General features: G+C 47.4%; 1 protein-coding gene across 3 annotated transcripts in view; it reads left to right on the top strand.

Annotated features, from left to right (window-relative positions):
• The window catches only part of LOC134353555 (F-actin-monooxygenase MICAL2-like), a 277,154-nt gene that overhangs the window by 165,115 nt on the left and 92,415 nt on the right, over window positions 1-19,624 (top strand). For 2 of the 3 annotated variants that reach the window (XM_063061580.1, XM_063061581.1), the window contains 2 exons: window positions 1,606-1,700; window positions 6,944-7,028. In XM_063061580.1, coding sequence (XP_062917650.1) covers window positions 1,606-1,700; window positions 6,944-7,028 — 180 coding nt within the window. Of the gene's footprint in view, window positions 1-1,605; window positions 1,701-6,943; window positions 7,029-9,508; window positions 9,776-19,624 lie in introns of those variants that run through there. The other variant, XM_063061582.1, reaches the window with a different exon arrangement.

A 19,624-nucleotide genomic window follows, 5' to 3' on the forward strand; every position in this document is an offset into this window, starting at 1 on the left:
AATGCTGGATGAATTCAGCAGGTCAGGCAGCATCTATGGAGAGGAAGAAACAACTAACATTTCAGGCCAAGACCCTTCAACAGGACTCAGCCCAAAATGTCGACTCTTTATTCATTTCCACAGATGCTGCCTGACCTGCTGAGTTCATCCAGCATTTTGTGTGTGTTACCCTGGATTTTCAGCGCCTGCAGAATCTCTTGTGTTTATGACATTGAATCTGTGTTGGTATTCTGGCGGACGTCAATCAGCCGGGTCAGTCTGTGAACCAGCACGTGCTAGTTTGTTCCTCCAGCTCCTGGTGAAGATTGGCAAGTTGTTTTATGATGAGCACATGTACTGAGGCACAGTGAAAAACTTCGTTTTGCTCACAGACCATCTCATTCTATCAGTGCACTGAGGTAGTACAAGGAAAGTCAATGATACGGAATAAAGTGTAACAGTTACAGAGAAAGTGCAGTACAGGATCATGGCGAGGTAGATTGTGAGGTCAGGAGTCTGTTTTAATGCACGATGCGACCGTTCGACAGTCTGATAACGTGGGGTAGAAGTTGCTCTTGAGTCTGGTGGGACGTGTTTTCAGGCTTTTGTATCTTCTGCCTGATGGGAGGGGGAGAAGAGAGAATGTCTCGGATGGGTGGGGTCTTTGATTATACTGGCTGCTTTACTGAGGCAGGGAGAAGTGTAAACAGAGTCTTGAGGGAATAGGAAAGGCTTAGAGCAGGGGTTCCCAACCTCTCTTCATGACACGGACCAATACCATTAAGTGAGGGGTCCGAGGACCCCAGGTTGGGAACTTCTAGTTTAGACGTGGATCAAATGGGACTAGTTTAGACGTGGATCAAATGGGAGTAGCTTAAATGGGATTCTTTGCTGGCAGGGCCCAGTTGGGCCAAAAGACTTGTTACCATTGATGGATTCCAATGTTTTAATCCAAGGTTCTTTTGGAAGTCAGGAAAGAGACACAAAACATTTTGTTTTATTAAGCGTTAATAGAACAAAGAAACTCGAAAAAGGACAGTGGTGAGAGCAGGGACGAGTGAGTGAATGGAGAGAGAAGCCAAAAAAAAATGGTGACACCTCATAATCAACTCTTTTTTTTACACATAGATAAGAAATATTCCATCCAAATTTGTAGATAAGAGTCAACCAATCAGATACTCCCATTCAAATCATGCAATGCCATAGAAGCTTCTAGAACTTTGTAGGGTTATACAAAGAACTGTATCCACTAGGGACTTACTAAACAACTGCATATACATACTGTGACTACTGGGAAAACAGCAGTTAAATGTTTATAGGTAGTTATAAAACATTAGCAGGTAATTAATTGTTAAGCTGCAAAGAAAATAACAATTAAATAGTCCAGTCCAACACCATTGCCATATTACTCTCCATGTCTCCATAGAGACTCTTCATGTCTCTATCCTTTTCCTCTAACTTCTCTGCTCTTGAAAACTAACATGTCTGTCTTTCCAACTCAGCTGAGTCCTAACTCTAGCTTCCCTGTCCACAGATGCTGCCCGACCTCCTGCGTTTTTCGTTTCAGATTTCCAATATCTCCAGTTTATTTTTAGATTTTTACAATCTGATGTTTGCTTCCCCCAGGAAAGTTCTACTGCAAGCCTCACTTTACCTACTGCAAAATGAATAACAAGGCAAGAAAGCGGCGAAGTCACTCCTCATCGTTGACGCACAAAAAGGTAGGAAGTTTATCACAGCCTCTGGCCCTCATACAGAGAGGATGTGATCCTCTCAAGTTCAAGGCCAAGTTAAAGCAAGGACCTTTGCCATTAACCACTGGGGACTTACTAAACAACTGCATATACATAGTCATAGTCATAGTCATACCTTATTGATCCGGGGAAATTGGTTTTCGTTACAGTTGCACCATAAATAATAAATAGTAATAGAACCATAAGTAGTTAAATAGTAATATGTAAATTATGCCAGTAAATTATTCCAGGAAATAAGTCCAGGACCAGCCTATTGACTCAGGGTGTCTGACCCTCCAAGGGAGGAGTTGTAAAGTTTGATGGCCACAGGCAGGAATGACTTCCTATGACGCTCAGTGTTGCATCTCGGTGGAATGAGTCTCTGGCTGAATGTACTCCTGTGCCCACCCAGTACATTATGTAGTGGATGGGAGACATTGTCCAAGATGGCATGCAACTTAGACAGCATCCTCTTTTCAGACACCACTGTCAGAGAGTCCAGTTCCATCCCCACAACATCACTGGCCTTACGAATGAGTTTGTTGATTCTGTTGGTGTCTGCTACCCTCAGCCTGCTGCCCTAGCACACAACAGCAAACATGATCTCACTGGCCACCACAGACTCGTAGAACATCCTCAGCATCGTCTGGCAGATGTTAAAGAACCTCAGTCTCCTCAGGAAATAGAGACAGCTCTGACCCTTCTTGTAGACAGCCTCAGTGTTCTTTGACCAGTCCAGTTTATTGTCAATAAACATACTGTGACTACTGGGAAAACAGCAAACAGTTAAATGTTTATAAGTAGTTATAAAACACTAGCAGGTAATTAATTGTTAAGCTGCAAAGAAAATAACAATTAAATAGTCCAGTCCAACACCATTGCCATATTACTCTGTGACTCTCCATGTCTCTATCCCTATATAGCTATATAGGACCCTGGTCAGACCCCATTTGGAGTACTGTGCTCAGTTCTGGTCACCTCACTACAGGAAGGATGTGGAAACTATAGAAAAGGTGCAGAGGAGATTTACAAGGATGTTGCCTGGATTGGGGAGCATGCCTTATGAGAATAGGTTGAGTGAACTCAGCCTTTTCTCCTTGGAGCGATGGAGGATGAGAGGTGACCTGATAGAGGTGTATAAGATGATGAGAGGCATTGATCATGTGGATAGTCAGAGGCTTTTTCCCAGGGCTGAAATGGCTAGCACGAGAGGGCACAGTTTTAAGGTGCTTGGAAGTAGGTACAGAGGAGATGTCAGGGCTACGTTTTTTACACAGAGAGTGGTGAGTGCGTGGAATGGGCTGCCGGCGACAGTGGTGGAGGCAGATACAATAGGGTCTTTTAAGAGACTCCTGGATAGGTACGTAGAGCTTATAAAAATAGAGGGTTATGGGTAACCCTAGGTAATTTCTAAAGTAAGTACATGTTCGGCACAGCATTGTGGGACGAAGGGCCTGTATTGTGCTGTAGGTTTTCTATGTTTCTATTAACCGAGGGGTCTTTGGACCCTAGGTTGGGAACCCCTGAGTTAAAGTTTATTGTCATCTGACTGTCCATATATATACAAACAAACGAAACAATGTTCCTCTGCACCCACAATATATCACACACAACACAAAGTAAAATATTATCATAAATTCGTTAATGAAATATTTAATAAGACATGTAATAAAATATAATTCTAAAAAATGTATGTAGTGTGCAGCACAGGATAACAATAAACAGCTTGCTAACCTAGAGACGAGAGTTCGGTGAGGCAGTGTATGTGTTAGTCTCACAGCCTGAGGGAAGAAGCTGTTACCCAGTCTGACAGTCCAAGTCCTGTTGCTCCTGTATCTCCTCCCTGATGGTAGTGAGTCAGAGAGATTGTAGGATTGGGGGGGGGGGGCGCGTGGGGATCCTCAGCAATGCTTCGGGTCCTTTGTCTGCAGTGCTCCTGGTAAACGTCACAAATGGGGGCAGGGGAGAGATGCCAACAATCCTCTCGGCGGTCTTTAGGGTCTGCGGTCTGATGCCTTGCCGCTTTCGTACCACACAATGATGCAGACAGACAGGACGCTTGGCTGAATTACTCTTACATCAACGTTAATCCTAATATGCAAGGTGGCATGGTAGCAGAATGACTGGCTTAATGCTCTGCAGTATCTCTGATTTCGTTCAATTCCCACCGCTGTCTGTAAGAGTTTGTACGTTCCCCCCGTGACTGTGTGGGTTTCCTCCAAGTGCTCTGGTTTCCTCCCACAGTCCGAAGATGCACCGGTTGGCATTAGTAAGTTGTGGACATGTTATGTTGGCACCAGAAGAGTGGCAACACTTGCAGGCTGCCCCAGCACGTCCTCGGACCATGTTCGATTACGACGCAAATGACACATTTCACTGTATGTTTTGATGTACATGTGAGAAGTAAAGCAAATCTGTTTGTCTTTATAAAACATGGTGGTCAAGGCAGATACATTAGGGACATTTAACAGATTCGTAGACGGACGCAGGGATGTAAGAAGTATGGAGGGTTATGGGCTGTACAGGAGGGAAGGGTCAGATTGATGGTGGACTTGGTTAAAAGTTTGGCAGAATATTGTGTGCTGTACTTTTCTATGTTCCATTTGTAGAGGGAACTCCTGGAGATAGTAATCTCAAGTTCAATTTCAAGTTTATTGTTATAGACATGCATACCCAGGAAATAAATGTCCTGCAAATAAGCTTTTTGCAGCAGCAGTGCATTACATTACAAACGCGTTTAACATCAAGGATTAAATTTATTCACCATATACATTGACATGAATTAGGAATTTGCTGTGGTGTGTTAGTCTGGACATAAGATACAACAAAAAACGACAGTTATAAGAATAAAGGATTATATAAATTAAAGTTAGAGGTTAAAGTGTAGCTGTGGAATAGAATGTAGATATACACAGAAACACCAGCATGTACACTCAGTGGCCGCTTTGTTTAAGAACCTCCTGTAACTGAAAAAGTTGCCAGTGAGTGTTTGTTCATGGTCATCTGCTGATGTAGCCCAGCCACTTCAAGGTTTGATGTTCTGTGCTTTCAGAGGTGCTCTTCTGCACACCACAGCTGTAACACGTGGTTATTTGAGTTACTGTCACCTTCCTGTCAGCTTGAACCAGTCTGGCCATTCTCCTCTGACCTCTCTCATTAACAATTTCACCCACAGAGCTGCTGTTCATTGGATGTTTTCTTTTGTTGTTTTTTTATTGCTCCATTCTCAGTAAACTCTAGAGACTGTTGTGCATGAAAATCCCAGGAGATCAACAGTTTCTGAGATACTCAAACCACCCCCCCCCCCGCCGTCTGGCACCAATAATCATTCTACGGTCAAAGTCACTTCAATCACATTTCTTCCCCACTCTGATGTTTGGTCTGAACAACAACTGAACCTCTTGACCTTGTCTGCATGCTTTTATGTATTGAGTGGCTGCCACTTGAATGGATGATTAGATATTTGCATTAATGAGCATGTGGACTTAATAAAGTGGCCACTGAGTGTATTTACAATGTAAACAGCATTATAAAAAAATGGTTTAAAGTGTTTACAGTGCAGTGACAGGGGTAATCAATGGAGGGGGTGGGGGGGCTAACTAGAATGGTTGATCAGATTAACTGTCTGGCGGAAGAAACTTATAAGAAGGTGTGGTTTTTGTTTTAATTGCCCTATAACACTTTCCAGGAAGAGGGAGGTTTTGGAAAAGGCTATTTGCATTGTGTAGTGTCTGCAATGATTTTTCATATTGCATAGACAAGTTAAAATAAATTACAGATAATTTAAATAAAATTATTAAGACATTGGAGCAAATTAGTCCATTCAGCCCATCGATTCTCCTCCACTATTTGATCATGGCTGATCCATTTCCCTTTCATCCCCATCTCCTGCCTTCTCCCTGTAACCTTTCACACCCTGACTAATCAAGAATCTATCAACCTCCACTTTAAATGCACCCTGTGACCTCTACAGCCGTCCGTGACAATGAAATTTACAGATTCATACATTATTCATAATAAATTCTACATAATTTACACAGAAATAGTAATCCGAATCAATCAGGTTGATGAATCACAGTCATACTGCAGGTAGGATTATTGTTCTACATTTGGGTTCAAGACCCTGATGGCAGTGTTGTTTAGCTTTGGGATTCACAGCACAACAATATATGAGCTAAAAATCCTTCTTTGTCATAAGGAAGTATGGAAAATATGGATAATTCATTCCAAGCCTGGGTCATCTCATGGAAAGTGATGGCTGGGTTAAGGGTTGGGTAGGGGTGGGCAAGTTCATTAACCAAAGCTAAAGCTGTCCAGTTATGGTAGAGAGAGAGAGAGATATTGTAAAGTTACCAATGTTATAAACTCTGACTGCCTGTATGATTTATGATACTGTCACTGTCAGTAAGTTCCATGATGAAGAGTGTACGACTGTTGTCACATGCTGGGACAGTACAACCGCACTGACTGTCACTGTCAGTAAGTTCCGTGATGAAGAGTGTACGACTGTTGTCACACGCTGGGAGAGTACAACTGCACTGACTGTCACTGTCAGTAAGTTCTGTGATGAAGAGTGTACGATTGTTGTCACACACTGGGAGAGTACAATATCACCTACAATGTCACAAGTGTTGTCACACATCTCTATATCCTGTAGAGGTTTATTCATGAACAAAAGAACATGCAAAAATCAAGAGGTCCCAAAACTATTCACAATTTCAAATTAAAATATGATTACTTTATCCACAAAATATACAGTTGCGCAGGCCACTGTTCCCAGACTTTCCCCACTGTCCCAGTATTTGGCTGGGCAAAGCTCTCGATTACCCACTGCCTGGACACCTGAATGGCCACCTTGGGCAGGAGCATGTCACACGTTGACAGTGTAAAGCTGTTGTCACACAGTGTACAGGTTTTGTCATGTTGACACAGTATATAGGTAATGTGTACACAGTATACGTTGTCAGTCTTTAAGCGTACACATTGACAGTGTAAACTGTTGTCACACAGTGTGTAGAAGTTGTGTCACGTTGACATGGTATACAGGGAAGGTAAACACAGTATACATTGACAGTGTTTAAGTGTCACACACTGGTGCAGTGTACAAGCAATATCGCACACTGGCGCAGTGTTACAAGCGGTGTTGTGCGGCAGTGAGGCGTTTAAGGTGTTGTCACATCTGTGTGTGCGGTTACACTGCATTCACCTGTCACCTTTGCTTTCTTTTCCAGGGTGAAGCCGTGCCTTTAGCTAATCCGGAGGGTGAGGCATCAGAGAGCCTCTGCACTGCCAGCATTGCTGCCGTCACACCCCCAGGTACCGTGAGCTCGCTGTCTCGGAGAATCCTCAGCTGGCCTCTGCGGGTCTCCGGGCTGCTATTAGGTGCGCCCAGGCGCCTGTCTAACTGGATGCAGGGCATTCTGCATGCCGCCCGCTCCCACTTGCAGGACAACGCCTACAACTATGGCTACCTGTACGAGCTGCTGAGTTTGACTGTACCTCTGCTCTCAGTTCAGCTGGAGATCCTGCTACATATGTGCCAGGAAGGAGGCGCGTCCCCCGAGCATCTGATCGAATGGGTTTACAATGCCCTTGGGTATAAAATGCACTGATGTGCCTGCAGTTAGTGGCAGAGGCATCACAGCGTGCCATGTGGCAAACGGCAATCAAACTGAAAGCTATTTATTTAAAATTTAAAAACAGATCACTATTTTGGACAATTGATAACAGCCAATCAGGTACAGAGAAAGGTTTATGCAATATGGTTTACAACCAGGGCAGTAATGTTTGTGATAACCATGTTACCAAAAAATAACTTCTTTTAAACAAATCTAAATTTATAAAGTTATGCTTTAAACTGTTTACATTTTTATACAGGGGTTATTTTTAGAAAAAGCAGGGAAAGTTGAGATTTTTTTTTTGTTTGAACCATGGCACGAGATGTAGATTCCGAAAATGGGGATGAATCCAAGCATCCTCACTGCTCGTTAGCTCAGCCCAGCAGAAAGGACGGACACTGGCTGGCGTTCCTGTGGCAATTATTGCCGGTTACGAGGGAAGAAAGTCTGCCGTAGCCGGCTGCAGTTGGAGTGATTTGTCGGCCCAGGCAGCAAAGAAACTGTCTGCTATTGTTGTTCACTGACTTACACTGCAGGCTTCCGGCCTACACAGGCATGGCTAGACTAGAGCCTCTGCTGCCCCCCCAATCCCTGACAGTGTCACAGATGCTGGGTTTTAGCTCTGTTTACAGTGGGAGATGGAACTCCTTGTGATTAGAGAGCTCCACAATATTGCTAAGCAGCCAGACTGTGTGAATGATTTTAATATTATTTGTAGCTTTCTTTAAAGTGAATGTCATGATGTCCCCTTGCACCCGAGGCCGGGGATGTTTTTTACTGACTGTGCAATTGTTTTAAATGAGTTACTGCAAGTTATTTTATGCAGAGTCTTCTGTTAGGAAACTCAATCCATATTTCAGTTTGTGCTGGTGTTTTTGTGTCGAGAGCTCTGTCAGCCAGCGGCCCTGACTTGATCCTGCTGCACTGTGAGGCTGGGAGAGTTCCTCCTGCTGTGGTTGGGGAGGCAGAGGGATGTTGATGCCCTGTGGCGTTCCCAAGCGGATCGACCAATATCTCGATCTTGGCAAAAGATCTGGAGTGTTGCACTGACTGGAGTCGCTGTAGCCCCGTGTTTAAAAGAACTGTAATCATAAGACAAGTGGTGCTCTGTTAACAGTGCTCCTCCTGTTTTTCATGACATTGCATTTAATTTGGTAATCTCACTTTCCCCTCTCCTACTCTGCCTTCTCCCACTGCCTGCAGTCTGCTTGCTGTCCTTCCCGCTGCCGTGGCAGTCTGCCTCTGTTGTCGCGCACTTTGGTTGTGCCAGTGAACTCTGCATGTTGAGCAATGCGACTCTCGTCTCTGCACTCTAACCTGCTCCATACTGACTGTGGCCTTAACCAACAAGCACCAAATAATAGTTACTAGAATGATTTATTTTCCAATAAACTGCCAATTTACGCTGTTTACTAGTGCACGAGCCAGTGACAACCTCCATGAATAGAGTTAAACCCATCCTTTTCAGATATTCTTCCAAAAGCTTAAAACATCACACAAAGCTGAGTGTCCCCATCTTTGGTGAATCATGACATATTAGCGAGATGCAAGACCTGTGAGTTTTCTTTCTGCAGTTCTATTCTTTAAATTCACTAAAACCAAAGAAAATTTCCTTTTATATATTAAAAATGTTAAAAAATATATAAATTGTTAGACAATCTGAACCTGTAAAAAAAAATAAATGTTTGACCTTCTATGTCAGATAGATTTCTCTGGATGTCTCCATAAATGTAACTCAGAGAGGAAGGAAATGGAATCGCTCTGTGTGACGGTTTTATGTGAAATTCCTCTTTCTATCTGTATGGACAATGTTGAGTTCCTTTCCAGTGTCACAGGAGGAGGAATTTCAGGCCCTGTCCGTTTCCCAGTGTGTTTCCCCAGACTTACTTTCCTCCAAGCAGATCAAAGTGAGAACTCTGGTGTAACTCCTCTCTGCGTAAGATTTCTGGAGCAAACCACAGGCGTGCGTTTGATTGTTTTAGTGGATTTAATCAGGAGGTTTAACAGCTGTAGGGCTGTGTACTAACAGGAATGAGAGACTTGCATCATCTACCAGCCAATGAATGGGGCAAATCAACCCAATTATGCATGAACGACGAGTGCACTTTGTGATTTATAAATCAAACCCGCTCACACTCCGCCAGCACACTCTATACTCTCCTGTATCTTCTATTACAGAGTCCACTTATCTTTAAAGGATGAAAACCAAAGGATATTTGAATCCCAACCCATCTGACAAAGGTTTAACAGAAGGGTTCCTATTTCATTAGCAGAATATAAATAAGGAAAGTGTTTAAGAAGCCTCTTTCCCAGAAATGTGTATTATTTTCCAAATTCTCACAAAGTGCTGTATCGTGCACATGATTGTATATGTCATTATTTATGATTCCTAAATCTGTAAGCAAAGATTAAATTAAAGTAGACGCTTTGTAAAGTACTTGCTGGTTCTTTATCTTTCTTTTCCTGAAGGCAGTCTCCCGCGAATTTCTCTCCCAAAGCCGTGAGTGAGCTCCTGATTGGAAACCCACTGTACGCCTGGTGCCTTCTGGAGATTTGGGGCAATCCTTGCTGTTCCTCATTGTAACCCCTTGGGGAAGATTTTGCTGAGGTTCTGTTGTGACTTGATATTTGATGAAATGGTAAAGGGAGGTCCCAGCTGAGCCCCGATGAAGGTTCTTGACCCAAAATGTCGACTGTTTTTCTCCCACCGTAGATGCTGCATGACCTGCTGAGTGTGTGTGTTACTCGAGCTTGTTCATCAAAGAGAGAAGAGAGAATTCCCAGTGGTACAATGGAGACCTGTGTGATTTCAGAAATGCACTCAGGCAATATCCTGAAGGATCTTTTCCACACCATTTCCAAAAGGCCTCAGACGTCCACACATCCACATGATTACAACATTTTAGAGAAGTTTGGATAGGTACATGGGTGGTAGGGATATGGAGGGCTGGGATCCCGGTGCAGGTCAGTGGGAGTGGGCAGTTTAAATGGTTCAGCATGGACGAGATGGGCTGAAGGAGCTGTTTCTGTGCTACTCTTTTCAATGACCCTATGAACTCTTAAGGACACAGACTTTCAAGTTTATTTGTTTGTTTTATTTTATTTGGAGATAACAGCCTGGAACAGGCCCTTCCGGGGCCAACGAGCTGCCCCGCCCAGAAATTCACCGATCTAACCCGAGCCTAATTACAGAACAATTCACAATGACCAACTTATTTGTACATCTTTGGACTGTGGGAGGAGTCCCAAGTGCTCACAGGAAAAAAAGTAACAACTTTCTTACAGAGAACGCTGGAATTGAACTTTGAAGCCGTGTGCTGTAACAGCGTTGCACTAACTGCTACGATACCATGACTATCCGCCCACAGTTGGGCAAGAGTTAAAGTACACAGTTGTTCAGGTGTGGTCTCGCCAACGTCTCACGCAGATTGTCTTGTTTCCAGAGTGGATTCCCCTGTGTTTCCACACAGATCTAACTGGAAGTAATTGCCTTGAATGTTTTTGCAGGAGCAGACTTGATGGGCCGAATGGACCAATTCTGCTCCAATGTCTATGATCTTGTGCAACTGCCTTAGAGAGATGGTGAGATGGAGAGTTTAAAGCTCCCTCAGTACTGCCCGTCCCACAGCGACCCTCCCTCAGTACCACCCCTCCCACAGCAATCCTCCCTCAGTATCACCCCTCCCACAGTGACCCTCCCTCAGTACCACCCCCCCCACAGCAATCCTCCCTCAGTATCACCCCTCCCACAGTGACCATCCCTCAGTACCACCCCTCCCACAGTGTGATCGTCCCTCAGTACCACCCCTCCCACAGTGTGACCGTTCCTCTGTACCACCCTTCCCAGAGTGTGACCCTCCCTCAGTATCACCCCTGCCCAAAGTGTGACCCTCCCGCAGTACCACCCCTCCATAGTGTGAGCCTCCCTCAGTACCACCCTCCCACAGTGTGACCCTCCCTCAGTACCACCCCTCCCACAGTGTGACCCTCACTCGGTACTACCCCTCCCACAGTGCGACCCTCCCTCAGTACCACCCCTCTCAGTGTGACCCTCCCTCAGTTCCACCCCTCCCACAGAGTGACCCTCCCTCAGTAACACCCCTTCCACAGTGTGACCCTCCCTCAGTACCACCCCTCCCACAGAGTGACCCTCCCTCAGTATCACCCCTCCCACAGCGTGACCCTCTCACAGTGTGACCCTCTCTCAGTACCACCCCTCCCACAGAGTGACCCTCCCTCAGTATCACCCCTCCCACAGTGTGACCCTCGGTACCACCCCCCCCACAGTGTGACCCTCGGTACCACCCCCCCCCACAGCGTTACCCTCCCTCAGTACCACCCCCCACAATGTGACCCTCCCTCAGTACCACCCCCTCCCACAGTGTGACCCTCCCTCAGTACCACCCCTCCCACAGCGTGACCCTCCCTCAGTATCACCCCTCCCACAGTGTGACCCTCCCTCAGTATCACCCCTCCCACAGTGTGACCCTCCCTCAGTACCCCCCCTCCCCACAGTGTGACCCTCCCTCGGTACTACCCCTCCCCACAAACTGACCCTCGGTACCACCCCCCCCACAGCGTTACCCTCCCTCAGTACCACCCCCCACAGTGTGACCCTCCCTCAGTACCCTCCCACAGTGTGACCCTCCCTCAGTACCACCCCTCCCACAGAGTGACCCTCCCTCAGTATCACCCCTCCCACAGCGTGACCCTCTCACAGTGTGACCCTCCCTCAGTACCACCCCTCCCACAGAGTGACCCTCCCTCAGTATCACCCCTCCCACAGTGTGACCCTCCCTCGGTACCACCCCCCCCACAGTGTGACCCTCGGTACCACCCCCCCCACAGCGTTACCCTCCCTCAGTACCACCCCCCACAATGTGACCCTCCCTCAGTACCACCCCCTCCCACAGTGTGACCCTCCCTCAGTACCACCCCTCCCACAGCGTGACCCTCCCACAGTGTGACCCTCCCTCAGTATCACCCCTCCCACAGTGTGACCCTCCCTCAGTACCCCCCCTCCCCACAGTGTGACCCTCCCTCGGTACTACCCCTCCCCACAAACTGACCCTCGGTACCACCCCCCCCACAGCGTTACCCTCCCTCAGTACCACCCCCCACAGTGTGACCCTCCCTCAGTACCCCCCCACAGTGTGACCCTCCCTCAGTACCACCCCCTCCCACAGTGTGACCCTCCCTCAGTACCACCCCTCCCACAGTGTGACCCTCCCTCAGTATCACCGCTCCCACAGTGTGACCCTCCCTCAGTACCCCCCTCTCCACAGTGTGACCCTCCCTCGGTACTACCCCTCCCCACAAACTGACCCTCGGTACCACCCCCCCACAGCGTTACCCTCCCTCAGTACCCCCCCACAGTGTGACCCTCCCTCAGTACCACCCCCTCCCACAGTGTGACCCTCCCTCAGTACCACCCCTCCCACAGTGTGACCCTCCCTCAGTACCACACCTCCCACAGTGTGACCCTCCCTCAGTACCACCCCTCCACAGTGTGACCCTCCCTCGGTACTACCCCTCCCACAGTGTGACCCTCCCTCGGTACTACCCCTCCCACAGTGTGACCCTCCCTCAGTACCACCCTCCCACAGTGTGACCCTCCCTCGGTACCACCCCTCCCACAGCGTGACCCTCCCTCGGTACCAACCCTCCCACAGTGTGAACCTCCTTCGGTACCACCCCTCCCACAGTGTGACCCTCCCTCAGTACCACCCCACCCACAGTGTGACCCTCCCTTGGTACCACCCCTCCCACAGTGTGACCCTCCCTCGGTACCACCCCTCCCACAGTGTGACCCTCCCTCAGTACCCCCCCACAGTGTGACCCTCCCTCAGTACCACCCCTCCCACAGTGTGACCCTCCCTCGGTTCCACCCCTCCCACAGAGTGACCCTCCCTCGGTACCACCCCTCCCACAGTGTGACCCTCCCTCGGTACCACCCCTCCCACAGTGTGACCCTCCCTCGGTACCACACCTCCCACAGTGTGACCCTCCCTCGGTACTACCCCTCCCACAGTGTGACCCTCCCTCAGTACCACCCTCCCACAGTGTGACCCTCCCTCGGTACCACCCCTCCCACAGCGTGACCCTCCCTCGGTACCAACCCTCCCACAGTGTGAACCTCCTTCGGTACCACCCCTCCCACAGTGTGACCCTCCCTCAGTACCACCCCACCCACAGTGTGACCCTCCCTCGGTACCACCCCTCCCACAGTGTGACCCTCCCTCGGTACCACCCCTCCCACAGTGTGACCCTCCCTCAGTACCCCCCCACAGTGTGACCCTCCCTCAGTACCACCCCTCCCACAGTGTGACCCTCCCTCGGTTCCACCCCTCCCACAGAGTGACCCTCCCTCAGTATCACCCCGCCCACAGTGTGACCCTCCCTCAGTACCACCCCTCCCACAGAGTGACCCTCAGTATCACCCCTCCCTCAGTATCACCCCTCCCACAGCGCGACCCTCTCACAGTGTGACCCTCCCTCAGTACCACCCCTCCCCACAGTGTGACCCTCCCTCGGTACCACCCCTCCCCACAGTGTGACCCTCGGTACCACCCCCCCCACAGCGTTACCCTCCCTCAGTTCCACCCCTCCCACAGAGTGACCCTCCTTCAGTACCCCCCCACAGTGTGACCCTCCCTCAGTACCACCCCTCCCACAGCGTGACCCTCCCTCGGTACCACCCCCCCACACTGTGACCCTCCCTCAGTACCACCCTTCCCACAGTGTGACCCTCCCTCAGTTCCACCACCCCCCCCCCACAGCGTGACCCTCCCTCAGTACCACTTCTCCCACAGATATGCATTTGAGGTGCATTCCTGTCCATCCGTCCTTACTGTGTGCTGCTGATGTCTGTCTCTGGGTCAGATTGTGATGTCAGCTGCCAAGTGGCTGCTTGCTGAGAGCAAGGAGCTAAAAAGAATTTAATTTAATGGAACATACTATTTCTGCAGTATGCCCCTGTTGCCTCAGTGATGGACATCTCCATCAATATGAGGTGTTCCCTCTGAAATATTACCTCTTTCACCCAGAGGAAGTCTGAGTAAGGAATGAGCTGCCAGAGAGAACAGTGGAGGCAGGTACATTAACAAAACTTAAGGTGTAATTGAGCAGCTAAATGGATAAGAGAAGTTTAGGGGGATATAAAGGACCATAAGGCACAGGAGCAGAATTAGGACTTTTGGCCCATCGAGTCTGCTGCAGCATTACATCATGACTGATTTATTATCCCTTGCAACCCATTCTCCTGCCTTCTCCCCATATCCTTTGATGCCCTGACTAGCCAAGAACCTGTCGACCTCTGCTGTAAATATACCCTATGACTTTGCCTCCACGGCCATCTGTGGCAATAAATTCCACAGATTTGCCACCCTCTGGCTAAAGAAATTCCTCCTCATCCCTGTTCTAAATGGATGTCCTTCTGTTCTGGAGCTGGACTCACCCACAATAGGAAACATCCTCTCCTTGTCCACTCTATCTAGGTCTTCCAATATTTGATGAAGTTTCAATGAAATACCCTCCCTCATTTTTTAAACTCTAGTGAGTACAAGTCCAGAGGCGTCAAATTCTCCTCCGACATTAACACTTTCTAGGATCATTCTTGTGAAATTCCTCCGTACCCTCTGCTCTGCCAGCACATCCTTTCTTAGATATGGGGCCCAGAAATGCTCACAATACTCCAACTGCATATTGGGCCAAACCTGGGCAACTGAGACTAGTTTAGAAGGGAATGGTCGTCAGCCTGAATCATTTGGGCAGAATGTCATGTTTCTGGGCTGGAGGGCTCTAGGATCAAGTCACAACTGAACCTCAACTCTCTTCCTCCCGGCTCACACTTGTGATCCACCAGAACTGGCCCTGCTCACTCACGTCTTCTAACAACAGTGAGTAGATGGACCTGTTGTTATTAACCTGCCTCTTGCCTCCCATTCCAGGTGGCCTCGGTGCTGGGAACTCAAACTGTATAAAACTCTTGGCAGCTCGGGGTGGACAACTTTCCTGGTTCCGGCATCTCAAGTTCTTGCTTCCTATTTTTCAAGGAGAGGGTCCTTCTCTTCTGGAATCTTCCATCTTGGAATGGGAATTGGTTTATTATTGTCCCATGTACAGAGATGTAGTGAAAAGCTTATCTTGCATTCTGCTCATACCGATCAGATCATTGCACAATGCATTGAGGTAGAACAAGATAAAAGGATAACAGAATGCAGAATGAAGTGTAACACTTACAGAGAAAGTGGTTGAAACAGGTATATACATAGAACATAGAATAGTACAGCACAGTACAGGCCCTTCGGCCCACATTGTTGTGCCGACCCTCAAACCCTGCCTCCCATATAACCCCCCACCTTAAATTCCTCCAAATACCTCCATATATCACCAACATTTATAGATATTTGGACAGATACATGGATAAGGTAAGTTTAGAAGCACATGGACTAATTTTACAACCTACAGACTCACTTTCACGAACTCTTAACAACACATTTTCTCAGTAATATCTTTTGTTTGCAAACTTGTCTTTTTCACATTAGTTGTTTGTCAGTCTTTGTTTATGTGTAGTCTTCAGACATTGAGACCATAAAACATAGGAGCAGAACTCGGCATACACTTCCCGACACTATATTCCATCTGGCACTTCCTTGCCCGTTCTCCTGTCAAAGTCTTTCTGCAGACTCCCTGCTTTCTCCTCACTACCTGTCCCTCCTCTGTATCATCCACAGACTTTGCAACAGAGCCACCAATTACATCCAAATAACTGACATTCACCGTAAAAAGAATTGATCCCAACACAGACCCCTGTGGAACACCGCTAGTCACTGGCAGCCGGTCGGGAAAAGGCTCCCTTTATTCCCACTCTTTTCCTCCTGCCAGTCAACAAAGACTGACAAACAACTAATGTGGAAAAGACAAGTTTGCAAATAAAAGATATTACTGAGAACATGTGTTATTAAGAGTTCGTGAAAGTGAGTTATCCATGCCAGACAACAGGAATACTGCAGATGCTGGAAATTCAAGCAACACACATCAAAGTTGCTGGTGAACGCAGCAGGCCAGGCAGCATCTCTAGGAAGAGGTACAGTTGACCATTCAGGCCAAGACCGTTCGTCAGGACTAACTGAAGGAAGAGTTAGTGAGAGATTTGAAAGTGGCGGGGGGGGGGGAGATCCAAAATGATAGGAGAAGACAGGAGGGGGAGGGATGGAGCCAAGAGCTGGACAGGTGATTGGCAAAAGGGATATGAGAGGATCATGGGACAGGAGGTCCGGGGAGAAAGACAGGTGGGGGGGAACCAGAGGATGGGCAAGAGGTATAGTCAGAGGGACAGAGGGAGAAAAAGGAGAGAGAGAGAAAGAGTGTGTGTATAAAAATAAATAACGGATGGGGTACGAGGGGGAGGTGGGGCATTAGCGGAAGTTAGAGAAGTCAATGTTCATGCCATCAGGTTGGAGGCTACTCAGCAGGATCTCCCAGTGGCCACACATTTTAATTCCACATCCCATTCCCATTCTGACATGTCTATCCACGGCCTCCTCTACTGTAAAGATGAAGTCACACTCATGTTGGAGGAACAACACCTTATATTCCGTCTGGGTAGCCTCCAACCTGATGGCATGAACATTGACTTCTCTAACTTCCGCTAATGCCCCACCTCCCCCTCGTACCCCATCCGTTATTTATTTTTATACACACATTCTTTCTCTCTCTCTCCTTTTTCTCCCTCTGTCCCTCTGACTATACCCCTTGGCCATCCTCTGGGTTCCCCCCTCCCCCTTTTCCTTCTCCCTGGGCCTCCTGTCCCATGATCCTCTCATATCCCTTTTGCCAATCACCTGTCCAGCTCTTGGCTCCATCCCTCCCCCTCCTGTCTTCTCCTATCATTTTGGATCTCCCCCTCCCCCTCCCCCTCCCACTTTCAAATCTCTCACTAACTCTTCCTTCAGTTAGTCCTGACGAAGGGTCTCAGCCTGAAACGTCGACTGTACCTCTTCCTAGGGATGCTGCCTGGCCTGTTGCGTTCACCAGCAACTTTGATGTGTATCCATGCTAGAGTCTTTTCTGTAATAGCATGGGCTCTTAATTTGTTTAGTAGCCTCGTGTGTGGCAACTTGTCAAAAGCTTTCTGAAAATCCAAGTACCAAACATCCATTGATTCTCCTTTGTCTGTCCTGCCTATTTAGCTATAAGATCATAAGACATAGCAGCAGAATAAAGCCATCTAGCCTATTACGTCTGCTCTGCCATTTCATCATGGCTAATCTATTTTCCTCTCATCCCCAATCTCCTGCCTTTTCCTCATATCCCTTCATGCCCTGAGTAATCAAGAATCTATCAACCTCTACCTTAAATACACCTAATATCTTGGCCTCCACAGCCTTCTGTGGAAATGGATTCCACAGATTCGCCACTCTCTGGCTAAAGAAATTCCTCCTCATCTCCATTCTAAAAAGACACCCCTCTATTCTGAGCCTGTGTCCTCTGGAGTTTGGCTCTACCAACATAGGAAATATTCTCTCTACATCCACTCTGTCAAGACTTTTTGATAGGTTTCAATGAGGTCACCCCCTCATTCTTCTGAATTCCAATGAGTACAGGCCCAGACATCAAACACTCCTCATGTGGTAAGCTTTCAATCCTGGAATCAATTTTGTAGCTTTGAACTCCCTCCAACGTTAGCACATCCTTTCCTAGGTAAGGGGCCCAAAACTGCTCACAATACTCTAGGTCCTCAGCTGTGCTTTATTAAGCCTCAATATTACCATGGTGCTAGAACCTTTGTGCCCTCCTTTAGAAATATTTCGGTTTCTGCATAAATACGACCTAAAATGTGATCAGATCTTCACATAAATTCTAAAACTAGATAAAGAGAACCTAATTTTAGATTAGATTAGATTCAACTTTATTGTCATTGTGCTGAGTACAGATACAAAGCCAATGTAACACAGTTAGCATTTGACCAGAAATGCAAAGAATAATGTTTTTACAAAATAACTGTGAGTAAAAAGTAAGTGCTACAGCACACAAATATAAAAGTACTGAGACAGTACAATATGGGTGCAATACTGCTTAGCACTGTGGTGTGAGATTCAGCAGGGTCACAGCCTCAGGGAAGAAGCTCTTCCTGTGCCTGCTGGTGCGGGAGCGGAGGCTCCTGTAGCGCCTACCGGATGGGAGGAGAGTAAAAAGTCCATGGTTAGTGTGAGATGCATCCTTGATGATGCTTTTCACCCTGCCCAGGCAGCGTTATGGTAGATGTTCTCAATGGTGGGCAATCGGGTACCGATAATCCGCTGGGCAATTTTCACCACCCGCTGAAGTGCTTTGCGGTCCGATACAGGACAATTGCCATACCACACTGAGAAGCAGTTGGTGAGTATGCTCTCAATGGTACAGCGGTAAAAGTCCGTCAGTATCCTGGGACAGAGGTGAGCTTTCTTGATGCTCCGCAGGAAATATAGGCGCTGTTGCGCCTTTTTGATCAGGATGGAGGAGTTCAGGGACCAGGTGAGATCCTCAGAAATGTGGACAGCAAGGAATTTGAAGCTTGATACACGCTCCACTACAGCTCTGTTGATGTACATGGGGACATGAGTGTGGCTCCTAGCATGCCTGAAATCTACAATAATCTCCTTGGTCTTCTGGGTGTTAATATCCCAATAATTTTTGCTCTATTATATGGCCTCTCTTTGTCTTTTATGTTGGGTTTGACTTCTCTTGTCAGCCATGGTTGTGTCATCCTGCCTTTGAAATACATCCTCTTCTTTGGGATTTATCTATCCTGCACCCTTTGAATTTCCCTCAGAAACTCCAGCCATTGCTGTCCTGCCATCATTCCTGCTAGTGTCCCCTTCCAATCAATTCTGGCTCCTCTGTCATGCCTCTGTAGTTCCCTTTACTCCACTGTAATACTGATACATTCATTTCATAGTTTTTCCTAAATTCTATTGTATTTCAATTTTTATATATTTTAAAAATTATATTAGGCATCTGTTAGTCTCATGACACCATGGATTTGCGCCTTGGAAGGTTTCCAGGGCACAGGCCTGGGCAAGGTTGTATGGAAGACCAGCAGTTGCCCATACTGCAAGTCTCCCCTCCCCACACCACCGATGTTGTCCAAGGGAAGGGCATTAGGATCCATACAGCTTGGCACCGGTGTCATCGCAGAGCAATGTGTGGTTAAGTGCCTTGCTCAAGGACACACACGTTTCCTCAGCCAAGGCTTGAACTAGTGACCTTCAAATCACTAGACGAACGGCTTAACCACTTGGCCATGCGCCA

Source organism: Mobula hypostoma, chromosome 11, assembly GCF_963921235.1.
Source record: "Mobula hypostoma chromosome 11, sMobHyp1.1, whole genome shotgun sequence".
In the NCBI taxonomy this organism is placed as follows: Eukaryota; Metazoa; Chordata; class Chondrichthyes; order Myliobatiformes; family Myliobatidae; genus Mobula; species Mobula hypostoma.